This window comes from Zonotrichia leucophrys, chromosome 4 (assembly GCF_028769735.1).
Source record: "Zonotrichia leucophrys gambelii isolate GWCS_2022_RI chromosome 4, RI_Zleu_2.0, whole genome shotgun sequence".
NCBI lineage: Eukaryota > Metazoa > Chordata > Aves > Passeriformes > Passerellidae > Zonotrichia > Zonotrichia leucophrys.
The window spans coordinates 23,897,159-23,922,812 of record NC_088173.1 but is presented as its reverse complement, the minus strand read 5'-3'; the positions used below and the strand labels follow the sequence as shown (position 1 = coordinate 23,922,812).

At 37.6% G+C, this 25,654-nt stretch overlaps 1 protein-coding gene across 3 annotated transcripts in view; it reads left to right on the top strand.

Moving 5' to 3' along the window:
- The window catches only part of LOC135446667 (uncharacterized), a 57,458-nt gene extending 33,023 nt beyond the window's left edge, over positions 1 to 24,435 (top strand). For 2 of the 3 annotated variants that reach the window (XM_064710806.1, XM_064710805.1), the window contains exons 14-20: positions 3,543 to 3,582; positions 4,573 to 4,624; positions 10,083 to 10,194; positions 14,896 to 14,979; positions 16,513 to 16,636; positions 21,482 to 21,572; positions 22,512 to 24,435. In XM_064710806.1, coding sequence (XP_064566876.1) covers positions 3,543 to 3,582; positions 4,573 to 4,624; positions 10,083 to 10,194; positions 14,896 to 14,979; positions 16,513 to 16,636; positions 21,482 to 21,572; positions 22,512 to 22,586 — 578 coding nt within the window. In that variant the 3' untranslated portion in view covers positions 22,587 to 24,435. Of the gene's footprint in view, positions 1 to 3,542; positions 3,583 to 4,572; positions 4,625 to 10,082; positions 10,195 to 14,895; positions 14,980 to 15,585; positions 15,626 to 16,512; positions 16,637 to 21,481; positions 21,573 to 22,511 lie in introns of those variants that run through there. The other variant, XM_064710807.1, reaches the window with a different exon arrangement.
- Positions 24,436 to 25,654: the final 1,219 nt, after the last annotated feature.

The window sequence follows — 25,654 nt, the reverse complement described above, 5'->3', positions numbered from 1 at the left end:
ACATCATATGGGATTTTTAGAAGAATTTGTATTTGCAAGTCCATCCACAGAACGGTTTTACAGCATGAGAAAATAAAAAAGATTAAGAGGCAGCTGGAGAGATAAAACATACATGGGAAACCAGAAGTTGTCAAGCTTTTGTAGCAAGGACTGTGTCCTGATTGGGCTTCACCTAGTATTATTTATATGGATATCTGTTCCTACTGCTCACAGGGGAGTGCCAGTCATGGGATGTTAGTGTGCTTTGGTATTCTTGAGATTCCTCTCCATCCTTCATATTTCGATCAAATTTGCCATGGGACCCAAAATGTGGGAGTCTACAGATGTGCTGAAACAATCATGAACAAAGGACAAAGGAAGAAAACCTGACAAATAATTAATTATATGGACGTGTATACACAGAGGATGATGGTTTAGTTTTTGTAAGCTACTTGGGCTGAAAATGAGTAAGACATAAAGTAGACTAGAGGAAGGAGTCATAAAATGAGAAGACAGGATAAGACTGTATGAAAAATTGTGCAGATTAATGAAAGAAAAGCACTTTCTAACTAATAATATATTTATTTAATAGATTCAGTGTAGATTTAAACCTTTAAACACAGAGTCTGAAGGAAGAGTCCCGTACCAGAGCTTAGTCACCTAGAAAGGACATTTACCATTCTTACTGCCTTAAGTTTTTCCAACCGTGCAATATATTTGGGAGGTAATAAAAACAGTGGAATCCCAGTGGTGTAATTCCCAGTACTCATTGGTTTAAAATGCCCAGCCACCTAGAGAATTAGTAGTTCTTAGGCTTGGTCCCCAGCCACTGTGAGAAAATAAAAGGCTTTTGGGTCAAAATAAGTGTCATGGTACTCAGTTTGACACCAAAAGAACACTGTACCTACAGATGAACAGGATATGGATGCATTGGAAGGAAGGTCTCCCATCTAGAGGTAATCACTCTAATCTGCAGTGCATCAGTTTTATGCCATTCTGAGGCACAGAAGCTGGCAGAGAGTGGTGGTGAGTTCATTGGCTTGAAGTGAAGCAACATGTTCAAGAGGTTCAGTGGTAGCAGAGGAGACAATAATTTTATCTTCCTTGAGGCTCTAAGGAATGGAGCTCTGATGACAAAAAGTGGTCATGTGAAGCTTCTGGGAAAATAGATCAAGAGCTTCAATTTAGCTGAGAATCTTAGGGATTTGAGACTGCATTTGAGACTGATTGATATTCTCTACAAGTAGGGCAAATTGTTTGTGTTATTGTAGATAAAAATAAGCCTTCCAGAAAGGAGGGAGAGCATCTGTACAGATATTTAAACAGGCAATGCAACATAAGCATAAATTCCAGCATGAAGAGATATTTTTATGAGTTTTCTTGGGGACATCCAAGGCAATCATATTTAATTAGCAGAAGGTAGATCTAAACACGGTGACAAGGTTCACTATTTCTTGGTTGTACTACACCTTCCATTGCCTTCTTTTGGTTTACTGGAGGAACGTAATAGGAATCTGAGACCTCGGTTGAGGTGAGGTGTAGTGCTCGTGTGCTGTTAACAGAATTAACAAACTGGTTGTGGCTTACAATCAGTAATTGAAGATTTGCTTTGTCTTCTCTGCTTGAGACCTAACTAGGAATTTCATATAGATAAAAATTAAATTTGACTTTATATTGCTTCCATCATATTTATATTTACATAAACAATAATCATAGCATAGAACTTAATACTGTTGCACTGGGATGTTGGTGCAACACTATTATAGTTTTGCACAAAGGTATAACTTTGCTCTACAGTTGTAGGGATAGCTGTGGTAGCTCCAAAGACAGATATGCTGTTACAGTAGCTTGTGCTCCTGAACTTCAGAAAGACCAACAGAAGAAGGTTATCCTAGCGTCAAGGTGTGAGCAATTGTTGCTCTTACTTGGACTGTTTTCTTGTCTTTGTTGAGAACTACTTCGTTGTAGAAGTCAAGATCCCTTGTGTGAAAGCAAGCAAATGAAGAGCTTTCTTTAAAAGCTTTCAGGAAGTTGAAATTGATGTTGGAGCAAACTCTGGTATCCTTAATGAGCAGTTCAGCTGCCTAGCAGGAAGTGACCCGTATGACACCCACAGATAATGTAACTAGCTTTATGGACCCATATTTTCAACTTGACCTTACCATATCCACCCTCCTTCCCCAGCAACCTAAATAAACAAACTAGGCACATAATTCAATAAAATCTCTGCATCTGGTTTTGTTGCTGAGTGGCAGTTCTGCTTGAATAATTGCACAGGTAAGATATATAGGGCTGAAACCTCACGGGATTATTTAAAATTGTGTAATACTTACGTAAGGGATTCTTTTGTTTTCTGTCTGCCACCACATTTCTTTTTAGCAGTACATAGTGAGCAGGAGATGGTTATTTGTGATGCTGTTTCTTTTGAAGGTTTTTTTTTTCTGTGTACTGTAAAACATTATAGACTTTTTAGGGGAAGTCGCTTCTGATGAGCATGAGTATGGCAAGGCTGTGTAATCTGTGATGCCACTAGTATGTGTCCACATTGACAAGGCACTGAATCCAAGCTAAAGCAGCCTGCTGTGGAGTACAGCTCATCACTGTTAGCTCTAGTATCACAAAAGCACAGTTACCTGGCCTTTAGCTTGCTTGGAGCACTAACTGAGAGCATTCACACCTGCAGAAAGTCTGAAGCCCTTTTTAGCCAGAATTAACTTGGCCAGATATACCATGTGGACAGCTTTCCACAGCACTTCTTTTAAAGGGACTGCTTAACATAGTTGTTAATTAATTCCTAGGCTGATGTAATGTATGCGTTTTACTGTTTCTTTCCCCTCCTGTTTGGAGCTCTGATGCATCGTGTGTTCCTGCTGTCCATGCCAGACAGAAGGGTGAGCAGCTATACTCAGGATGAGGAGAGCAGAACTGTTTCTTTCAGAAATACTGAGCTGGGCAGATGGGTTTAATGACAGAGCCTGGCAACCTGATAATACAGTGCTGACTTACCACAGATCTGGGCTCGTGCCTTGAACTCCTGAATTGCCTCTGTACCACAGAGAGAGAATGGGATCTGCACTACTCAGCACCTTAAAAAAGCAAAATTAGTTTAAAGGCTAGAGAGAGTGATTCAAATTTAACAGTTAATCTACATGAGCAAAGTCATTAAATACTAAAAGAAACCATGGTTCATCAGATTTTTTTCTCTGCTTTCTTTGAAAGTAAATAAAACAAGAATGACAAAAAAACTAAGGCAAAGTTCTTTTTTATCAAATGTGTTACCTCCCTGGCATTTTTATACAAAGTATTTGGAAGAAGATTCTAAAGGTTTAGTTCACACTTTGCACATTTAAATTTTTTTTTGTTAAAATTCACAGTTACGTGTTTTGCCTTTTAACTTGTATAAAATGTTCAGTTTTATCAATTTATGGGAATGTATGTAATAAATGCAGAGATTTCCCTGCAATTATTAAAAATGGATCAATTCAAGCTATGGTAAGCTGCAAGCTCTGATGTTTTGAAGAAGGCTTTAACCATTCTTTTGTGAATTTAATTTCCTTTTCCAGCCCCTGGCCTCACTGCAATTGTTGGAGGGCGCCCCAGAGTGTAAGTTAACTCCTGACCATTAACTTGTTGTAATGTGTGATTATAATGTTCCTACCAGTCACCATCACAAGCTTCCCCAGCTTGGGACAGCAGCCACAGAAGCAACTAAATCCTTCTGTGTCACTGTGCTTAATAACTGATAACAGGATATGTATGAAAATAGTAAAATTCTTTATTGAATTAAATGTGAGTTACTTAGGTTTCTGATCAGCTCATAGCAATGTCTTTGCTTAATGAGCTGTAGGGAAAGCTTGAAATGTGTCTTTGTGGCAAGGCACTAGCTCAATCACATTAATACATGCAAATTTCTGGACCAGTTTTCTCTTGTAGTTGGTAGTTTGGAATATGGGCCCACCAAATTTACATTTGTATGAGTTCACTTCACCTAGAAATGTAAGGTCAAATGCAAAAATATCCCACAAAATTTTAGCATGAAACAATTTCATGACTGAACTGAACACAGCAATATTGAACATGTTTAGAAAAATTGGCTTGATTCACTTTCTTTCTAGATATGGCTAAAATCTTGTGCTGATTTATAGCCTCACCTTTTGATGCTTATTCATCTAAAACTTTCCTGTCATTTAGCAAATACTGCACATGAAGGTGGGAGAAGAACCTGTGGCTGTATTTCCAGTAGCCCTGTGTAGCTGGCCTAGGTATCAGTGTGGGGCTAATGGCAGTGTAGTAGACTTCAATGTCAAGAAGAACATCCTTTGTCAAGAAAATATTTTTGCTGTTTCGCCTACTTTCCCTCAGTAAAATTTTCTTCAGTTTTTGAAACAAAATCTTACATTCCTAATAATGGAATTTAAGGAGTTTTTACATTCTTCAGGCTTTCCAAAGTTTGTTGAAAAACCATTACTAGACATGGTTGAATGGATTTAATTTCCCATGTGTTTGGTGTATGAATAGTCCGAAGGTGTATGATCTGCAAGTTTCATTAATTTCTAGGTAAATGCATTTATGCTTGTTGTTTTGTGTGTCTAGGTCTCCAGTTTTGAAGCCATTTTTCTTCTATTATCCCAAAAGCAATGTTCAGGTAAGACCTACTGCCTAAAGTCTGAGTTCTGCTTTCTTGGAAGTAATTTGAAAAATCCTGCTGATTCTGGCATTTTTTGGTGACTTTCAGTAAAAAAACTGCAAAGTAGTCTGGTGACTGATGAAAAAATATTTCCTGAGAGACTAATGTTAGTCACACAGAATGTTTTGCAACAGTTGAACGTGCCAACCTTCCATTTTAATTACTGCAAATTTTGATATATCTTACATCAAAACTGAGCTTCTCTTTTCAGGTTCCTGGAGCTGTAGGTTTGAATTATTTTTACTGCATTTGCAAAGAGTGCTCAAGAAAATGGTAGACTTTTTTTAGAGGTTAATGGAGTATCTTTAAGGAGTAAGCAGTTGGGTGTTCACAGAATGGAACATTAATCTTGTGAACTTGGATACTTGTGAGTTTTTGTGGTGTGGTGTATTTTGTGTATACTACTGGAAATAAATACTAAAATCATTGCATTTCCTCTGATTGGACAGGTTTATAACAGGTCTATAAAAATAGAAGTAGTAATTTCTATTCTTGCCTGTATTACAAAACCTGTCAAATTATGAAAGCCTGTGCTACTGTTGTGCTGTCATGGAGGAGCCTGTGACTCTCTGCCCCTGTTTAGTTCTCAGCAATAGTTTCTTTCAGTCCAAGAATTTACAGTTCAGATGTATAGGTGGCCTAGGTGAGACATTGCAGTGTAAGATGACATGTTCATCTCAGGCCTACTTCTTTTCTGTGATGCAGATACCCCTGTCTAGTTCAAAGATTTCAAGATAAACTTGAAGAAATTGCTTTTGCTGGAACCATAAAGTGCTTGCATTTATAAACAGTGTCTCTGTTCTTCTGTCAGGTATGGAATTTAGCATTTGGAAACTGCAGACAAAACTGGATATATGCCTTTCTTTTTCAAGTAGCTTGTACCTACTGCATCCCTCTCATGCCAAGCCATCCTAATACTCAGTAAAAGCCTTCTCACCCATCCTCTGTCAAGAAAGTGGCCCAAGGCTGGAATGTTGGTCTATGCTAGGCCACAGGTATTGTGACCTAACAGGTTACAGGTTGGTCAGCAGGCTTCTGCTTAGGGTGGCTCTGGGAAGCTTTGGAAGCACAGGCAGCAAGTGAAAAAGTGAGCAGGGGGGAGCAAACAAAACAACATGATCAGAAACATTCATACAGTACTTAGCACAACCAGCCCTATTCTTTAAGTAGTATTCTTCATTAAAGGAAAATATTTTCATTTCACAGCTTTATACAGAGGATGCAATTTAGTTATTAAATCTAAGTTAATTACAAACTCTTCACAGTGGAATAACATCAAAGAAACTCCCACCTTTCTTGTTGTTTAAAGTTGAATTACTTACTTTCATCATCACTTATGTGTTGCCTTATACAAATGGCTTGTCTTTGCCAAGTTTAGTGTGACATTATTATCTTTATAGAAGTTTAGTCTACCAATGTCTTGTTCAAATTCAGTATTAACTAACTTAATTAGCACTGTGTTCCAGACTTGGTAAAATGCTGTTGAGATTAAACAGTAACCTAATTTAACAAGGAAAGTGTCTCATTTACTCTTCTCAATACAGAATATCAAAGTCCTTGCTCTGTGTAACTAATCTGGTAGAGGCACTGCTATGCTGTCAGCAAAATGCAGTGTGTCCTATCGCTGTTGTCCTGCAGTAATATTGAGGGTAAAAACGGGGTGTGATTCAAGTCCTTGATTCAAAATTCTAGCTGAATTTTAAAAAATATTGCTCAGTAAGAGATTACAGAGTGAGTATGGCATGAATTAACTGATTTTCTAAATTAGAAGTTCAGTTACAAAGAGTCTAGTTTGTTTAGATCAGCATTTGACCTAAAACAAAAAAAAATTCCATAAGCGGATTATGAGTTATGTTAACATTGCCACAGTGGGTTCTTTTCTTTTTTGTTAGGTAACAGCTTTCTTACTGGATGTCAGTTTGGATTCAATGTCTTGTTTGTTGTTTCCACTGCTTTTATGCAATTGTACTGATTTTATCATAGATCATCAGTGATTTCAGTTCACCAGTTCAAATAGTAGTTGTTTTCCATGTGTGCTTTGAAGGTAACCTAAAACTTTTACATAGGGAGAAATTGCAGCAAACCTACTAAAGGCAAGTTGTTATTAGTTATTCTTTAAGGTCAATCTTAAGAAAGAGTGCTGAGTAGAGTTATTTTGCATTTTCTGTCAACTGAGCACTAATAGCTGCTGCAGCTAAGTTCATTTATATTGTTTTGTTCTGGAAGTTTAACCTGACTGTGTCTGAATCTTTCATACTGGGAGTCCTCCAATGCAGATGTAATGAATGCCATTATTCACTTCTATCCCACTTCTTCATGTCCTATCTGTGGTCCCACAGGTAAAACTGAAGGGTAGCCTGCTGTGTGTGTACTTTCTACATCCTTCCTCTTGATCAGAAGGATGATTACTGTTAAAAGCTGAGGTACTGCTCCATATATATATATCAGGGAGCAAGACTTTTTCCCTATCTTGTTGGAGGTGTTGAGCCACTTGATCCATGGCTGGTGCCTCTGTCTTTCTCAGGTCATTGCTGCCAGTCACTTGGGATACAGTGATGATGTGCTGCACACAAATTGCTGCCCTGTGGGTCACTGGAATTGGGTTTCATCTGGATCTGACCTGACTAATTGCACATTAGTTAGGTCACAATAAATCATTACTAGCATGGCTAATTCTTCTTCTTTCAAGAACTGAATTCTTCCCTGTATTGTGGTGCTCTTATCTGGGTGGCATACAGCATTTTCCTTGAAGAGATGCTTTTTTTCAGATCATCTGATCCCAACCTTCACTGTCATGGGCGGGGATACCAGGTTGTTCAAGGCCTTAACCAACCTGGCTTTGAATACCTCAGGGATAGAACATCCTTAACTTCCCTGGGCAGATTGTTCCAATGTTTCACCACCCTCAGAGTGAAAAATTTCCTCCTAATATCTAAACTAAATTTCCCCTTTTTCAATTTGTACACATTACCTTTGTCCTGTCTCTTGACTACTGCTCTTGACAAAGAGCTGCTCTCCAGCTTCCATGTAGGCCCCTTCAGATCCTGGTGAGCTGCTGTGAGATCTCCACACAACCTTCTCTTCTCCAGGCTCCCTCAGTCTGTCTTTGTAGGGAAGCTGCTCCAGTCCTTTTATGAACTTCATGGTCTCCTCTGGACTTGCTCCAGCAGATCTGTGTCCTTCGTATTTTGGGGACACCAGCACTGTACACAATCCTCCAGGTGGGGTGTCACAAGAACAGAATAGAGGGGGAGAATCACCTCCTGCAGCTGACTGGCCACACTCCTTTTGATGCAGCTCAGTATTGGGTTGACTTTCTGGGCTGTGAATGTACACTGTCAGGTTGAGTTTTCCATCAGCCATCACCCCCAAGTCTTTCTCTGCAGAGCTGATCTCTGAGAAATGGTCTTAAATATCTGTTTAAACTTTAAACAAGACCTGGAACACATTCACAAGACATGAGCCAACAGTGTGCCCAGGTGGCCAGGAAGGCCAATGCCATCCTGGCCTGTGTCAGCAATAGTGTGGCCAGCAGGAGCAGGGCAGTGATTGTCCCCCTGTGCTCAGCACCGGTGAGGCCACATCTTGAGTCATGTGTCCAGTTCTGGGCCCCTCAACTTAGGAGGGACTTTGAGGTGCAGGAGCACATCGAAAGAAGCTGGCAAAGCTAGTGAAGGATCTGGAGCACAAGTCTCACAAGGAGCAGCTGAGGGAGCGGTGGTTGTTTAGCCTGGGGAATAGGAGGTTCAGGGCAGACCTTATCACACACTACAGCTGCCTCAGAGGAGGTGGAGTCACCATACCTGGAGATGTTTAGGAAAGACTTAATGTGGCACTTAGGTCAAGTTGACATGGTGGTGTTGGATCATAGGTTGGACTCTATGATCTCAGAGATCTTTCCCAATCTAATTGATTCTGTGGAGACATAATGATAGGAACATGCTACTTTGAACATCCCAGGATATTTAAAATTCTCAAAATCTATTGTAATTAGGCTGGAGGATAAGGGGAAGAGGAAGGGAAGTGTGTCCCCTTCATGGTCTGAGTTTCCAAAGAGAAAAGGTAAAAGGTGTAATTATCAATGGTTGTTGCTAGATGACTCCCAAGTACAGGGATGACAGCAATGCTGAGTGCAAATACCAGATTAGTTTCACAACCAGCAATTATATCATATCATTAGCCAGTGTTACAAAGTACAGCTTGATAACCTCAGCCCAGTTTCCATGGGTGATAAACATTGTAACAGAGAACACATACTGCAAGTAAGGCGGTACCTAATTGAACTTAAGGAACAAACACATCGACTTGGTGAGCGAATAAGTCATTGTGGCCAGTTGCTATTAAACTAATGCAACAAATGCTTGTAAGAAATTTGTTCTAATATAGTCTACTCAGATCTATTGTTATCTCAACCCATTAACCCCTGTGCTGGGCGTGAAAAAGGTCTGTCGGGGTTTATTTCCAGCTGGCAATTAAGTGCCACTCAGCCACTCTCTCACCTCCCCCCTCCCCAGTGTAATAGGGAGAAGAATTGGAAAAATGGTAAAAATTAAGCTACACAAGTTGGGATAGGAACAGTTTAATAATTAAAACAAAGTAGTAGTTGTTTGTATTATTAAAAAAGGGATGTGACAAAAAAGTAAGAGGGGAATAAAACCCAAGAAAGGGACACACCTGTAGAGTGTCCCTCCACCCACTGACCAATGTCCAGCCTATCCCCCAGCAGCGATCGGTAGCTCCCAGCCAACTCCCCACTCTCCCCGTTTATGTAAAGGGCATGATGCCCTTTGGTGTGGAATATCCTCTGGCCAGTTCAGGTCAGCTGTCCTGGCCGTGGTCCCTCCCAGCTCTCTGTGCACCTGCTTGCTGGCAGAGCATGGGAAACTGGAAAGTCCTTGACTTAGAGTCTACTAAGTGTTGCTACTGAGCAACAAGCAAGCCCAAAATTCCTGTATTGATGTATTTTTTTAGCAGCTTTCACAAAATATATTTGAAGATAAACACAGAATGCAGTGAGAAGTTTGTCTATAATACAGACAGCAATATTAAGAAGAGGGTTGCATCATGGAAAAGGTGGAAATGTTCAAGTTTTGGGATTCAGCTGTCAAGAGTTGTGACATGCAATGTTGCCGTATATAGAGTGAGATGGAGATTTGTCTTCCTTTAAAAAATACCAAGCTGGACAAAGAATTCCTTTGGGGTTTTTTATACCATTTTTTCCCTAAACAAAGATTTCTTTTAGGTTTATAATGAATCATTATTGTATTGTGACCTTTTAAAAGGGAGCAACAGAGCCTTATATGTAAAGCTATTACTGGAAGTCTACTAGATCAGTACTTAATTAGGAATGTGCTTTATTTATTCACATTGTAATAGATTTCTGATTTGACTGTTTGAAAATGTGTTCTTTGTACAGATCAACCTATTTTTAAATGGGCAGCATGTTGAGATATTTGAGGAGGATCTCACGTTTACATCAGATGAGGTGGTTTCATTTGATCCACCTAAGATTAGCAGTGAATTGAAAGGTATGTTCATCTATGTACTTGTGAATTTATCATCTGCTATCTTCATCCTTGTAAATGGTGTTGGATTTTGTCTCTGAAATACATTTTGCCTCCTTATGTGATACATTTTTATGGCTGTTGCAAATGTAAACTGTTTTCTTGGAAGTGTCGTGTAGTATTTGAGACTATAAGAAGTAGGGAAGTACATTTTATTAAAAACCTCTAAGCCTTAAACACAACCGAAGATCATGTAAAGCTGGCTTGAAATTGAAATGTGATTTCAAAGTATACTGTAATGTTAGCTTTTGTGAGTCCTGTGAATAGTTGGGTTTATCTTACATCAAAATAGTGTTCAGAATAGAGGACAAATGAACAGAATGATTTATGGACTCACAGGACTTAGGTAATTAAAATTCGCTCCTGTTCCATATGGCAGCTTTGACAAAATCAACAAGAATGGGATCAGCCTGGAACTGTTGACTTTAAAAGAAACTATACTGGGGTAATAATCCAGTGTGATTGTGTAGTTGCTGTGCTGCTGCTAGATTTGTCTAACCAAATTCTCTGAGAAGAAAAAAAACCTTGAGAAGGGCTAACCAGTGAGCTGAATGGAGCAGATCAGGATGTCTGCAATGAAAAGGAAATGTTAAATCAGAGTTGCTCATACAAGCAATTATTGAAAGCGCTGGACATCTGAAAATTTTTGTTATTGCTAATGGCTGAACTATTTACAGTATTTCTTAAAGTATAGCATGCTCCATCATTCCCTTTTGGTCCAAACAGTCTTCATTATCTTATTTTTGCTTACCAGAGAACTGGGAGAATTAGTTCAAAGCTGTGGCTAGGTATTTGAAAATCTCAGTCAGATGACTCTGCCTAAAAATTACAAGTTGGAAAATTTTCTGAAAATAATACTGATGGTGAAAGAGTAATTCAGGTATTAAAGTCTGTGTATACTTAAAAAAATTAATGCTATTAAGGCATTTATACGTTAAGGTTTACTCTGGATTCCAGATAAAGGTGAGCAGTGTTTTCTCAAAGCTAGCAGTAGAACAGTGTAACAATCAATATGAGTTAGTAACGAATGTTTGTATCACATAGAGAAATTTTGAAATATGTACATGACTTTGTGTTTATTGCCATTTGAAAGCGACTGATAGTGGATGCCTGATTGCCATGCATGTGTTTATTTTCCCCATCTATTCAAAGATCTCTTCAATAGAATGATTTGTGCTGTGTGGAAACAATTTAAAGTCTTAAGTAGGTTTCAGCTCTTATATCTATTGGAAATCTGATGTCTTAGCAGCATCTCTCAGCTCCCTGGGAGTTCTCAGGAGGGCAGAGTGGTATTTGCACCATCAGACTGGGCAAGTTAAGGAATAGGAAGTAATTGTTTGGCTTAATGAAAGGGTTAGCAAAAGTCCTGGGTTTGGGGTTTTTTTCAGGGTGACTACAGTGCTAAATATGGGAGAAACAAAAAGCTGTTGGATTCCCTACTGTCTTCTTATAACTTGAGAAAACTTTCAGAGGTGCCTGACACCCGCAGTTAGCTACTGAATTCTTCAGGCCTTTTTTCAGGCAAAATTCCACTTTTGAGAGACAGCAGAATTTCTCTGGTTGTTTTCCCTGAGAAGCATCTCTAAACTTTTGCCCTTGGTTGTAAATATAAATGGTTTCTGCATGTGACTAAATACTTACCTACTTTTGTGGCTTAATGTAGGACAGCATGGATGAGAAAGACAAATGGGTTAGACTGTAAAAGGAATAGCCTCTGCTAAAGCATTTTCTGTAAGCATTTAGAGAGGAAAGTATTTTTCTTAGTTTCATGGTTATCTCAAGGGTGAGGGACTGTTAGTTGTCATTGAATAGATAAGAGAAATATGTGAAAATGGATTTAAAATATGTGCTAGATGTGCTTCTGAGAGGGTGGAATTTGTATTTACCATTTTCCCTAGCTTTGAAGGGAATTCTCTTGTAGATTTGTTTAAGATGTTTATTAAATGAAAACAATTTCCTGATAAACAGATCATGAAAGATAAATCAATTAGGGTAATAATAAATGAGAATACCAGAAACACTGACTTAAACTGGTTTTGTTTAAAGGGAGATTGTCAGAGACTGACTGTGTAAAACATCTGATGGAGAAAAGATTTCTGTAGCTTATGCAATTTAGATATTGTCAAATTTCAGCCTGTGATAAAGCACCACATTTTGTCTTGAATGGTATATTGAATGAAATTATTAAAATTAATGTGATTTCTCTAGTGTAGGAAGTGTGGTAGTCTTGTCCAAAATGAGCAATGAGCTTTAGGTGAATTTTCAGATCCACTCTCAGTGGAGATGTTTAATCACAAAAAATATTCCTCAATTAAATAAATACACCCTTAAATATTTTCTGCCACATTTCAAGGTACATTTCTGCTAGTGAGTGAATGTGGAAAAAATTGTGAGCTTCAAGCTCAAAACAAGCATGTTGTGTTCCTCTTTCTCACTGTATGCTTTAACTTCTTCAAATTTCATGTTACTGTGAGTTTTACCACTGAGGAGCTGATGTGCCAGACTGGACTGTAATCACTCTTTCAGCTCACCTTTCACGGGACCCAATATATATTATAAAACTCTAGGTCTTAATTAAAGCAGTTCAGTGGTGATAAGTTGTTGGGCAGATTGTGGGAAGATTTTGTGATGCAAGTGTGCCAGTAGAAGAGGTTGCTGTGGTGAGCCCCTAGTTCTTCATTATGTTTTTCTTGTTGTTGCCACTCACATGTGCCAGCAGAGCTCCTCCTGTGGGTGTTGACTGATCTCCTTCAACCAAACACAGATACACTGTACAAATTATGTGTCATGCCCTACTGAGCCATTTTTGTTATCCAGTATATCTCCTACCCCATACCCAAATGGATTTGGGGGATCTGTGCAGCTGCCACTGCCACAGACAGGGTCAGTGAAAATTGCAGCCAGTAGGACTTGGACATAGTTTCTCTCTTACCCAGGTCAGCCTGGCTCACCTGGTTCAGTCTTTGTTAGCAATTTCCTGTGGGCAGGAAGCAGTTGAAGGTTAGGATGATTAGGCTAGGGCTGGGTTTACCTGATCACCTGATGCAGTTCACAGAGTACATACCTACTCGTGCCTGCATGGTAGGTGCACTAAGCTCTAAGTGATCCCTCAGACCAGCATTTGGAGCATAAGATCTTTAATACTGGGTCTCTTACTGCCTAAAATTAAATCAAAATTTAAAAAGGAAAAAAAAAATCAACCCAAATAGGTTGGTATTCTCAGCAGAAGCAATATAGTACAAAAGGGACAGACTGATGTATTTTCACATTGCATTGTGCCTTGCAACATGAAGTTAGTCCAGCATAATTGATTTACAAGACCTTGTATCAATGCCTTTAAATTCAGGACGTTTGTGACTTGCTGCTTCTGGCTGCCATCAGCAGCAGTTGCACCAAAGCTGCCACAAAGCAGGAAGGCTGTTACTTCCCTGCCCTGCATATTCCCCCTACGGGTCTCTAAGGAGCAGAGAGAGGGGGAGAACTGCTACTTGTGTCCAGAAGGATGGAAAAAAACACAGGAAGGGGACAGAGGAGAGAAGGACTGAGGGATGAGAAGTTTACTGCGAGTCAGGAGTGGAGGTCAGTCTGTTATTTGATGGTGAGGTTGAAAAGTCAAGGAGAGTTCATACGGCCGTAGGAAAGTTGGATCAGAAGCAGAACTGACTGAAAATTACTCGATTCTTGCTGCCTAAAGCTTGCATATAGCCCATGTTTCAAGTTGCAGTGTTATGCTGTGATCAATGAATAGCTCAAACTCATTAGCAAAGTGGGTGCTTCATCTCTCACTTTAGAGAACAGGAGGGAGATGGTGACAGCCTACTACACATAATCAACAATTGCAGGAGGTCTGTGCTGTGTAACAACCATGAAACCTCGGGTATATACTGTGAGAATCCCACAATATTAAATGCTGGATTTGGACAGGACTGGGTTTGCTTTTTGATGCATAGATGAATAATTTATTTCGTATCAACTTCATTCAGTGAAGTGCAACACCCTCCATGTTCTTTGAACATCCAATACTCAGACATTGACAATTGAGACTGGCTTCCTAGAAAGCATACATTTTCTTAGAAAGATATTTACAAAAGTAGTAACTTGAAAAAGAAATCTTAGGTTTCTTCTATACAGGTGGGTTAGAAGCTGTATATTGCAAATGCAAATGAGAGATGCATTGTCTTGAAAAGGAATTTGTTACTCTTTTCTACAGGTATTAGCAGATAATTCTGTAATGTCTGTTCAGTCAGGACAGGAGCAACTGCAGGTGTTTTCCGCCTGCACTGGAGGCAGGGATCTGTGTCTTAAGGGGACAAAAGCTACTGGCTAGCCAAGAAAAGACAAGCAGCTGCTGTCCCTCTTTCAGAGGTCCTGCATTGCTAAGGCCAAGATGGAAGTCATATTGAAGGGTCATGGAAAAGGGGATGCATTTGGCTGTAAAAAAGTAAAAGGGATTTGGGAGATGGAGCAGGAGGGATCAACTTCCTAATGTTGGCCCCTCAGTCTTGCCTTTTTTTCTCTAGGTGCTCCTGTGAGAAGAAGGACTGGAAATGTTTTCAGAGTACTGCAAACAATGCAAAAAACATGCACCTAAACTGACGGTTACTCCTTCAAAATGTGCAATTATTTGTAGCACCATTAAAATGAATTGATTTTTTTGTTGTACAGATCTGCCAAGTGGTCCACACACTTACCGCTTAGAAGATCTTGCCTATACTAGAAGTGGAGATAAAGGCAATTCTGCAAACATAGGTATTTTTCTTTCTTTTGCTTTCTGAAGTGATGAAACATTTTCACATAAAAGTTACATATCAAGTGCTAGTCTTAATTTGTTTAAACATCACCTGACCTTTTTTATAATTGTGCTGAAACAAATGAGAATGTGTATTGAATATGGATTTACTGATGAAATCTCTGTAGTCTGATTAGCAGCTGTTGTAATCTGAGGTACTAAGAAAAAATACTAGCATGTCATACTAAAAAGAAAGGTTTTTGTTTTGGGTTGGAAAGTTGAGCTCCCAGAAGTTAAGAAATGCCTTTTTAAAGTTTCTTTTACACATCACTTGCTAGTCCTTCATGTGTGGATGTTAGATCATATAATTTCTTGATTGTCTGATCATGTATAATATTTTCATATATTAATTTTGTAACATGTCTATGGCTAAAACATTGACATTAGTAGGAAACACTAAAGTTGTTCTCATGCATACAAGAATGTTTTTATTATATTGCTAATGCAAATGGTATATTTCAGTGTGCAGTCTCTTTGCATTGATTGTGCTGCTTCTTGCATTGTTTAATAATTCCTTCTATTCCTTACTTCTGCATGCAACAATTGGCTCTCTTACTTGTTGGAAGATGAGAGCGTGTGGTGTTCAAAGCTCAGTATGAATTAAAGGTGCGTTTGGGATTTGATTTGCTATTAGCTGTCATGCTAAAACTGATGAATTTTGTTCATTTGTATTCAGGAATATAGTTTTCTTGTCCTTGTTTGTGAAACTAGTTTTTTTGGGTTGAAGAATGAAACAGTGTTGATTTTTTTTTTCTTTTTCCTATTTTTTCTTTTTCTTTCTCCATGATTGATCACTGTCGCAGTGTAGCATTGCCAAGTCATGAATGAAGTATATGTAATAGACTGCTTTAGATACAAGGACACTGCAGCTTTTCTAAGGAACAACACTAACAACAACAAACTTAACCTCTAATTTAAGTCCAGCTAGAAAGGTCCCAGTGATACAAAGCTGTTTTCCTGATCCTGCTCTGGAACCTCAGCTTCAGCATAAAATTAGCTGAAGCTTATAAAGCATGTTTACAGAAGTAAAAATGTAATTGCGATTTGTCATACTTATGTCAGAATCCCATGCAAGAGGTGGGGCACGGACCAAACCTTTGGTCACTGATCATTCCTTGTTGTGGTTAATTGTGATTACTTAAATATCTAAGTCTTGCAAACCATTTAAGGGAAGAGAATTGCCTGTGGGTTGTTTGTTGTGATGTTGTTGTTCTTTAGGTGTCTTTTCAGTGGCAGGGACTGTTTGCAGCAGAAAAAAATCCAGTGATCACTTAGTGGTAACTTAGCATTCTTTGGTGTCATGCTCCATGCTACATCTCTACTGACAGAGGGAGAGCTGTCATACTGTTGTGTTTTTTATTCAGGAGCTCATTAAAGGGGATCCATATGTACAGTTTCAGTTAAGCGGAGGACCTCAAATTGGTTTTGAAAGGATAAATACAAATTGGTTTTAACAGTTCCTATTTCATCTAATGCCACTTAATGCCTAACAGGTGTAATAGCACGGCATCCCCTCTACTATCCATACTTAAAGAAAACTTTAACTGCTCAAGCCCTGCAGAATTACTTTCAACACCTTTTAGAGCATGAGAAACCAGAAGAAGAACTAGTAACAAGGTGAGTAGCTCGCTGTGCATCCCACAGTTGTATGGTAGATACATGATGGTATCAGAGGTTATCTTAAAATATGTTAATATAAATATTGTGAGTTTATATGTATTCTCTTTGGGTTTTTTAATGTATCTTCCTTTGCCTTTTTAAATAACAACATGAGCATAGTCACTGTGAGAGCATGAAGTTGGGCCTCTCTCGAAGCTGGACAAAGGCCATGAATCCGTTTAGTGAAGGCATTTAAATTCTCAGAATTAGCATAGTAGTGTTGGGGCTGTTCCTTTGTTTTGTGCCAGTACAGAATGTTTTTACCAACTAGAAATAGCTTCCAATGCCCTTTGAGAAATTTATCTTTCCACTGGTTTTGCACCATTTGGGAACTGCAGGAGCCTTAAAAACTGAAGCTTCCCAAGCCTGTGAGGCAGTGCTGAACTGAGAGTTAGAAATCTGTAAAACACTCCCTGAAAGACATTCACACAGCCACTGTGGTCTGGAGCCCAAATTTACCTGATGATCCATCAGAAATGGGCCTCATACTGTCCCTGTTTCTGCAAAGCATTTTAATATATTCCTTCTAGTACTTCACTCTCACCCACTTTTGTGCCATCTATACCATGCCAGAATTTAAAGAAAAAACATAGCTAATTTCTCTTAAAATCTGAAAGAGAATACATCCTAAACAGGACACTTATGTGATAGTCACCTACTAAAGAATATTCTCTGCCAGCAGATAACATTCTTATTTTTGTGTTCTGACTGATGCTCAGGGCCCTTCCTGGGGACTGAATGAAACATAGACTGCTCTTGCTGTAGCGTGAGGTAATGAAGCTCGCTCTCCTGAGGATGTCCAGTAGAATAGTCAACAGATTTTAAATTTTTTTATCTCTTTGAAAACAAGTAAAAGCTGAATACTGCCACTAAAGATTCAGTCTTCTAAAACATGTTTTGATACAAAGTCAGTTCTGTTGCATATAAGGAGATTTTGCTAAAATCCTTTATGTATTTCCATGGGTAGTGGATAAACTGTTGCCTGTCTTTTTGTTTGTTCAGAAAGCTTGAATCAGAAAGGTACAGCTCAAAGCTCAGAGAGAGCTTGGAGTTATATTAACCCCTGATCTTTGAATTGTAAGTGCTGGTTTTGTCTTCATAAGCAGCTCAGTGCAGATCTCACCCACTGTTTCATAAGTGCTAACAAATCTATGTATCTAATAAATTGTGATACTAAGAATTGTAATTTAATTTCCTTGGAAGCAGAGCAGAGACAAGAAGAAATAAACAATGTCATTCCTCCTAATGATAGTAGAAGTGGATTCATTGTCATTCCTTAATGCTGTTTATGTTCATAAATAGAAGTAGAAATTTTCTCTCTTTGGATGTAGCCAAATTAATTTGATTAATTAGATTATCTGGTTGTGGTTTTGGCTTCCTTTAATGATGTGATAATGGAGCTCTGTGAGTAAATTGGAAAGCTACTGGGGAAAAAGAATAAAACCTTTTGTGGAAATATTTAGGATTATAAGGATTATGCTCATGTGCTTCAGATTGTGTAGTTTCTTTTTTAATTACTTGTTTATTTTTTAGTTTTAACTGTCATTAAAAAAGAGTTGTCTCACTGTCTGATTTTCCTTCATTTCTTTTATTTAAATAGTGAGTAGTTAAAAACTATGTATTAGCTTTGCTACTATAAACATACCAACCATGGCTCTTACTCACTACAGAACAGTCTATTAACCAGCTGCCTTTCATGCTTTCTCACTAGAGGTATTAAATAGGTGTACTAAACAGAGAAAAAATGGGATTATTTTGGTAGAGGACACTGAAAGCTCATGAATTTCCAGATCTGCAGGTAAAATAATAGAAAAAAATGGTTTTTCAATCCTCAGGTGATTGCTTCCCACAGTAGAGTGCTGCTGTACATTCTTAACAGATCCAAGTATCTTAAGGTACAGAACGAGAAACTTTCTATGCAGTGGTACTAGGTCAGTAATTTAAGAAGGAGAGTAAAACTATCCTGTAAGATTTTTCTATTTTCATCTTCTGAAATATGTTATATGTAATGTTTTGAAAACATTTCAATGCTCAGAAATACTATAAATTGACAGCTGATTTCTTCCTATGCGATGTTTTCACCAGGAGCTGAAGAACAAGAAATGTGGATGCTGATCCTGCTTTTTCTTACATACATTTGTTAGGAAAAATAAGTATTTCTCTACAGTATCTCTCATATGCAAACACTTCTTTAAGCCTATGGACTTGGTACCTGCTTTCTGGTGATGAAAAGAATAATGTCTTTTCCTTGATTTAAATGGATTAAATAATTTTATATCATTATTATTTCCATGCTTTTTAATGGGAGATTGACCAGAAGACCTTACTTCTCTGAATTCTATGGACAGCACTTTAAAGAAAGTAGTTAATCAGGCACTCCGTTGTGCCTAAGCATAGGAATTCCGCTAGAACAGTGAATACTCCTTGTCTTACTGGTTTTTGTCACAGATACAGTATTCTTTGAAAGGTTTATTTGTTTTCTGTGTTTTTAAAAGCAGCTCTTAAAACATTTAATTAAGTTGTACAATTAGATTTTTTTTTCCTTTAGATCTCAGATAATTAAGCTTAAATTGTTTAATTATGCTGAGTAAATGCCTGCCAGCATTTTGGTCAATGTATTGTTGCTACTTAAGACTATTATAATTGTTATAGTGGTTTTTCTTCCTTTTATTGTGCAAGTTTATAGTCTTTGTGGAAATATTTTAAATGCTCATATGCTACAGACAAGCCTTAAAATAGTGAAGATGTTGGCCATCATATATTATTTTGTAATTCTCATTTTAGCTACATTACTCTACTGTAAATAGTTTCTTAAAGTAAATAGAATGAATATGCCATGTAATAGTGTTCCAAATTAAGATTTGTTGCTTGTATTGCATATTTCCTCTGCCAAAACTACTGCAGAAAGTGAAATGAAATTCTTCCACTTACATGTATCTGCATTTATATGCTCTGAACTTTCTCTCTTGATTTGTTTTTCCTGATTGATTTTCATGACACTTGAGAAATGAGCTATTAGGAATCAAAATTCCATCAGTCTAGTTCTTGAGAAGACCTCTTCCAGTTGTGAAATTCTTTGCTGCCTGGAAATCTTTGCCAGCTTTTCAGAGTAAAATTCATAGTGTAGTGCTTTACTTTGGTAGATCTCTGGCTTTTGTGGTATGTGGTGATTGGAAATTTTTATTTAGTTTTTCAGAAAATTTGATGGGGTTGTGCCATATAGTTGATTATGGTATTAAATTTAGTAAATTAGGTAGGTAACTTCTTGTAGAATTGCTTTATTCTTCATATTCTTGTTGTCTAAATGAGCACTGATAGATTAATCTACTTTCCTGCCTTCCCAGTGGATTTGTCTTTAAGCATGATAATGGTGCCTGTCAACTAGCTTTTGAGAAAGGGTAACAGAACACCAACACCAATTTTTTTTTCTTAATAATAACTAATAATACTAACACTAAAGAAGAGTGGGGTAATGACAAAGTTGAAGGAACTCATTGAAACTTTTTGCCTGGGAGACAGACATGGACACTCCGATGACTTCTTGCTTTCTACAAACAAGAACTGAAGTGATGGCCAGGCTGCTCAGCAGAATCATCTCTTTCCATGAGAGGTTTAGGTCATATGCCCAAGATAAAAGGGCAGACAGGGCTGTGAGCCCCAGCAACAGCCATGGTTTTCACAGTGCTCAAAAGGAGCTGAAAGAGATAAACCTCAAAGTGATAAAAGCAGCAGTGTAAGAGCACTGCAAGAAATTGCACCTCTTTTAGGGGAAAGATATAAAGAATCTGTCCCAAACAAATGAAGATCGGGTAGGTGACTAAAGCAAAGTAAGTGATGTTGGAGGAAGCAGGATTTAAATTGGATATCATCTTTGTTAATTCCTCATGGCTTGTTGATGTTCTGATTTAAATTCTTTCCTATGGAATTAAAGCAAAGCTATCAGGGACTTGGATGAAGAAAATATTGAAGGAAAGCAAAACCAAAGAAAACCAACAATAGAAAGAAGATGGCAAAACACTGCAAGGAGAGGCAAATGGAAATATACTGTAGACCTATTTATGGAATTTGAAACAATAGGAAACCACAGAGCCATTTGCCAAACTGCTACGGAAGTTTCCAAATTGGAACTGCACCAGTCAAAAGCAAGGATGGAAAAATGCTTACAGTGGCGATGGAACAGAAACATAGGTCTGTCACACTAAAATAAAGTTTTATCTGAACAAAGTGCATGGCTCCAGGAAAGCTCTGATTTGAATTTGCCATAAAGTTATCTGTTTGTCGTAAGAGCTGATGTAGTGACTCACAGAGGTTTCTCAGTAACGAAGAGGGTGTCTTTGCAATTAGCTGGCAGCATTTGTTAGCAAAAGTGAGTTCCAGGAATTAAGTGATTGTACCTTTCAGTATCAGAACTAGGAGCTAATACAAATATTTTCTTTTGCCCCTTGTGTTATCCAAGTTCACATTGGATCTTCAACCTCTGGCTTTCAGATACCAACTTTAACTCACAGAAAGAAAGAACTCTAGGAACAACCCTATTAGAAATTGGTGATTTTTGAATAGAGGAGAATGATTACCTTATGGTCCAGCTTTAAAACTATTAAGGGCTAGTAATTTGGAGTAAGAGAAAGGAACAAGAAGGCAAGTAAGGCCTTGTGTTAATCTTGTTACTTTTTGGACTTTGACTCAGCAGTGGGATGTGATCAGAAGCATGAAAATTTTGTATGCTGTTTTTTTTTTTTTTGTTCTCTACATGTGTTTCTTCCAAAATCTGCTGACAAATAATGTGCAGTTTTTATTTTACAGATATGAGTTACCAGGAATCCATGGATTAAATTTTGTTCTGAAGAATTCTCTTGGTGGTGGTGGTATAGCATCCCTAAGAAGTGACCCTCAGGCATGTATCAAAGCCATCATTTTAATGTCATCTTTAAGTCATCTTTTATGTGTGTCTTCATAACCAGCTTTTGTGCTGGAACTGTGAGGTTTGGGTTTGATTCTACTTCCTTTTAATTTCCTGCTAATAGATACTATTTATTTAATTTTGTAAGGTTTGAAAACAACATAGGAAAGTAGATTTGGAATATTTGGTGAAAAAGATGTGCCGTAATAAGATAGCACATCATAAAGAGCAATACTGATTTAAAGACCACAAGTTTTTTAATGCACCAGCAAAATTAGTTTATCATAAACTAATTGCAGAATTTAATATCAGAAACTTATTTCTCATTTTGAAAAATGCAGATTTACTAGACAGTTCTGATTGTTTCCAAGTATGTACAGGAACCATGCTGTAGGACAACTCATTTAGCCTATCCCTTGTATAGTTAAAATACTGATAAATAATGTGTATAAACATGAAAAGCAGATGGATATGAGGTATTTTGTATTGATGATTCCATGTGAATCTGAAAGTAAGAATTTGTTTTGCAAATGTACAATCTGAGTATTAAATATTTAAAATATCTAAACCTGAAGATGAGATCCTGAGCAATGCTATGGTTTACATAGCTGTCTCATAGGCTCAGAAATGCTCATGTGTGTATAATCTCAGCATAGTCAAGAAGACTGCTCACAAAGTGAGGTGATGCTATGTATGAATAGATAGAATTGAACCCCAAATTAATTGATTTTAGCAGTAGGTAGCAAATAAATGGAAGAAACTGTTCAGTCTATTCAAATTTGGATGCTTGAAAACTCAAGAAACTTAGAATGAATTCTCAGCCTGATTATAGGAAAAACACTCATATGAAACCATTAGGAAAAAAACAACTTTTAAAAGATAGTATGTTTAGATAGTAAAATAAAATATTGGTTTGTTTCTTTTTTCTTACAGGGTAAAGCACTTGGACAAATGCTGTTGGATTTCCAGATTAAAAATGTTCCTGATTTAAAATCACTCATAGAATAACAAGTGTTTAATAGATATGCTTTTAACACTAAGTGGTATAAAAGCATGTTATGAACAAGAACTGGCTTCTTGAATGAGAATTTTTTTTAAGGTTAAAAAGTAGAAATTTGACAGTTATTTCTCACAGGTTTAGCTATATGGCACAGACTGGCAAATGTTTTGAGTAATACCAGACTAATAGCTTTGTCTGTGTCTGATAACATTTCCTGTCTAGATAATACAGTGGATGAAGAATCAGTTTATTTCCTGAAAAATAGAATTAATCAAATTGCAACATAACATTTAATTACAAGGCAAGATAATCTTTATTTCAAGATGGAAATTACCTCCTGTTCTGTCCATCTCTCTTTTCCTTCTCTCGTCCTTTATTTGGAAACCACTGGGACTGCTGTCCTGTCAGCTGTGTGTGTGTCCTGTGCAGTGAGTGAGGCTGGGTAGCCTGCTCTGCACGGCTGGGAAGGCAGCACTGACTGGTACTGGGGAACAGTTCTCCCTGCTGGGCAATAAAGACAAGTAATAATTGGTACTGTTATACAGTGACTGGTCATAAATGCTGACCTTTGGTGGTGATCCACCAAACTTCCAGCACTTTGTCTGGTTAATGACAGACTTTTTTATTGCATTTTCCAATATCTTTTACTAATTAATCCTTCAGTTGAAAGCACTGAGTAGTAGTAAATTGCAGATCTTAATTTGGTAATAAATTTGAAGATGAGGAAAGGAGAGTCTGCCTGCTCACTCCTTCTTGTGGTGGTGTAATCCTGGCAGGGGTGAAGCAGGGCTGGGTGGTTTTGTTCCAGGGCTATTAAATCCTTGATTTGTGCAGCAGAGTAATGCCTGGATTAAGTTTATTTGACTGTCATTTGCATTGCCCTTCCCACAAAAAGGTGTCTTCTGCTGTGAAGAAAAAAACTATGTTAAATGCATTTAACATAGTTAAATGTATGTACTCTGTCTTTATTCTGACTCCCAGTTATCACCTCTCCATCTCCCTTCCTGCACAATATGATTAGCATGTTCAAATTGGGATACTTCTGAAGTTCTTCATCTCATTAAGAAAAGATTTAAAAATCTGTATCAAATTTCCTGGGACAATAGCACGGTGGAAATTCTGATAAATGTATTTTCTCTGCAGAAGCTGTAAAAATACTACTCCATGTGTTCAGGCATTTTATATTCAGAAATTAATCTGTGTGTTTATTTTGAAGAGATTGTATTAATTGCTTAGTGCTGACAAAATGAGACATTACTAATAGCAGAAAAAACTATGGAAATAAGTACTTTTTTAATTGTCACCTAACCTATCTGTTAGTTCCTAAATTTCCAGTGCTGTATATCACTGTTAATAATTTCCTAGCCTCTTGCTTGCTAATGAGGACTATGCAGTGAATTGTTCCCACGTTTTCTGTGGTTTTGTTCATTTGAATTGAAAGCATCATAAATGAATGCTTTATCCATCTAAACGATTATTGCCTGAGTTAGTCATAGGTACCGTCCATGTGTAGAACATGATTGTCAGGTTGTAAAAAATAAGTCATTACTTCATTGCAGAAAAAAGGCCAAGTTAATAACTTCAAAGGGAAAATGGCATGCAGGTTTTATGATGTTTACAGTCATTGTTTGTTAGAAAACTCTCCTTAATAATTTGGAAGCATACTGAGAGAAGTAAAAAAGAAAAAGTGATAGACCTCAGTAGCAAACCTAGAAGGATAAAAAGGCTACAGTAAATTTTTGCAGTTCACTCAATATGCTGCTTAAGTGACTCTGGAAATGTGTATGCAGTAAGTTTCTGAATAAAAGTCAACATTAATAAAGTATAAATTTGTTTTACTTGTTTATGTGGTTTCTTCTTCTGGAAGAGAGTGATACTTAGTTTAGAAATTCTTTGTTTGGAGTTGTTTCACTTGCCTGCAATTTCATGCATTGTCTTGCTGGTTCCCTTCTTGGTTCAGATTTTTTCTGTTCTGTCCCTAATCTTTGTCAAATATAAAAACCAAAAAAGTAAATAATACCATTTACTGGAGAGCTGGTCACTTACAGCTCTGTAATGGAAGCTGTAATTTGCTGAAAGGAATGGTAGTGTTCAAATGGATTGGATATTGGAAAACAAAGGTGTTATTTTTTTATCTCTGGAGTAGCCCTTTTGGATGTTATTAAACTATCCTTCACAAACATGTTTTCTGTCCATTATTTCTTTCGGCACACCAGCTTAAACCAAATGGCTTTGCTCTTCAGATACTTTTCTTGCAAATTATGTCCTCCAAAAACCCCTATTCAAAGATGTTACTCTCCTTCAGTATCTTAACATGTTTTGAATTCATGAACCTCTGCTTATTTCAGCAGTCCCAGATGATCTGAAAGTAAAGCTTGCTGAAAGTAAAGCTAATTGAGAGAGGTTTGGTAAAATACACATAAAGGTGAGCATTTATGCAGTCAGCATTGGTCTAACTTCAGTAAGTTAAAAAATTCATTTTGCCTGCTCGTTAGACCAGGTCTGTTCCTCATATAGGCAAGAACATACCCTTCCAACTCCCCGCCTTTCCTGCCTTTTCCCTACTGTGTTAGCTGTGAGAGCAGGATGGAAATAGTCATGTCTAGTGCATAAAATAAGGTTCCTTCTAATACAGGAGTTTCAGTGTAATGGAAACTGGCTTGCACCTCTTACTGAAGTTTTTGTACTTTGGCTCATCTGCACTACTAAACAAAGGCTGCATTCTTACCTCTCACAGCTCCCTTACTGCATCTCAGCCTAACTCTCAAAATAAAGCATAGCCTTTATCATTAAATTATTCCATGACACTTAACAGTCCAAACAAATACTTCCTCAGTGTTTTGGGGTTTATATTTAATATTCCAGAGTATTTTCCCACTTAAATTTGTGTACTAAAGTACAAAAGCTATTATACAAAAGTCACCTAAGAATATGTGCCAGTGTTTGATGCACAATGTGTATTTTTAGTTTGGCATCTCCAGTAGAGATGTTTTTCCATTAAAGTATGTGTTTTCTTGTTTTCTTCCCCTTTCAGATGCAAAATTATGGTAAGTATACTTTACATTGCACTGTAGAA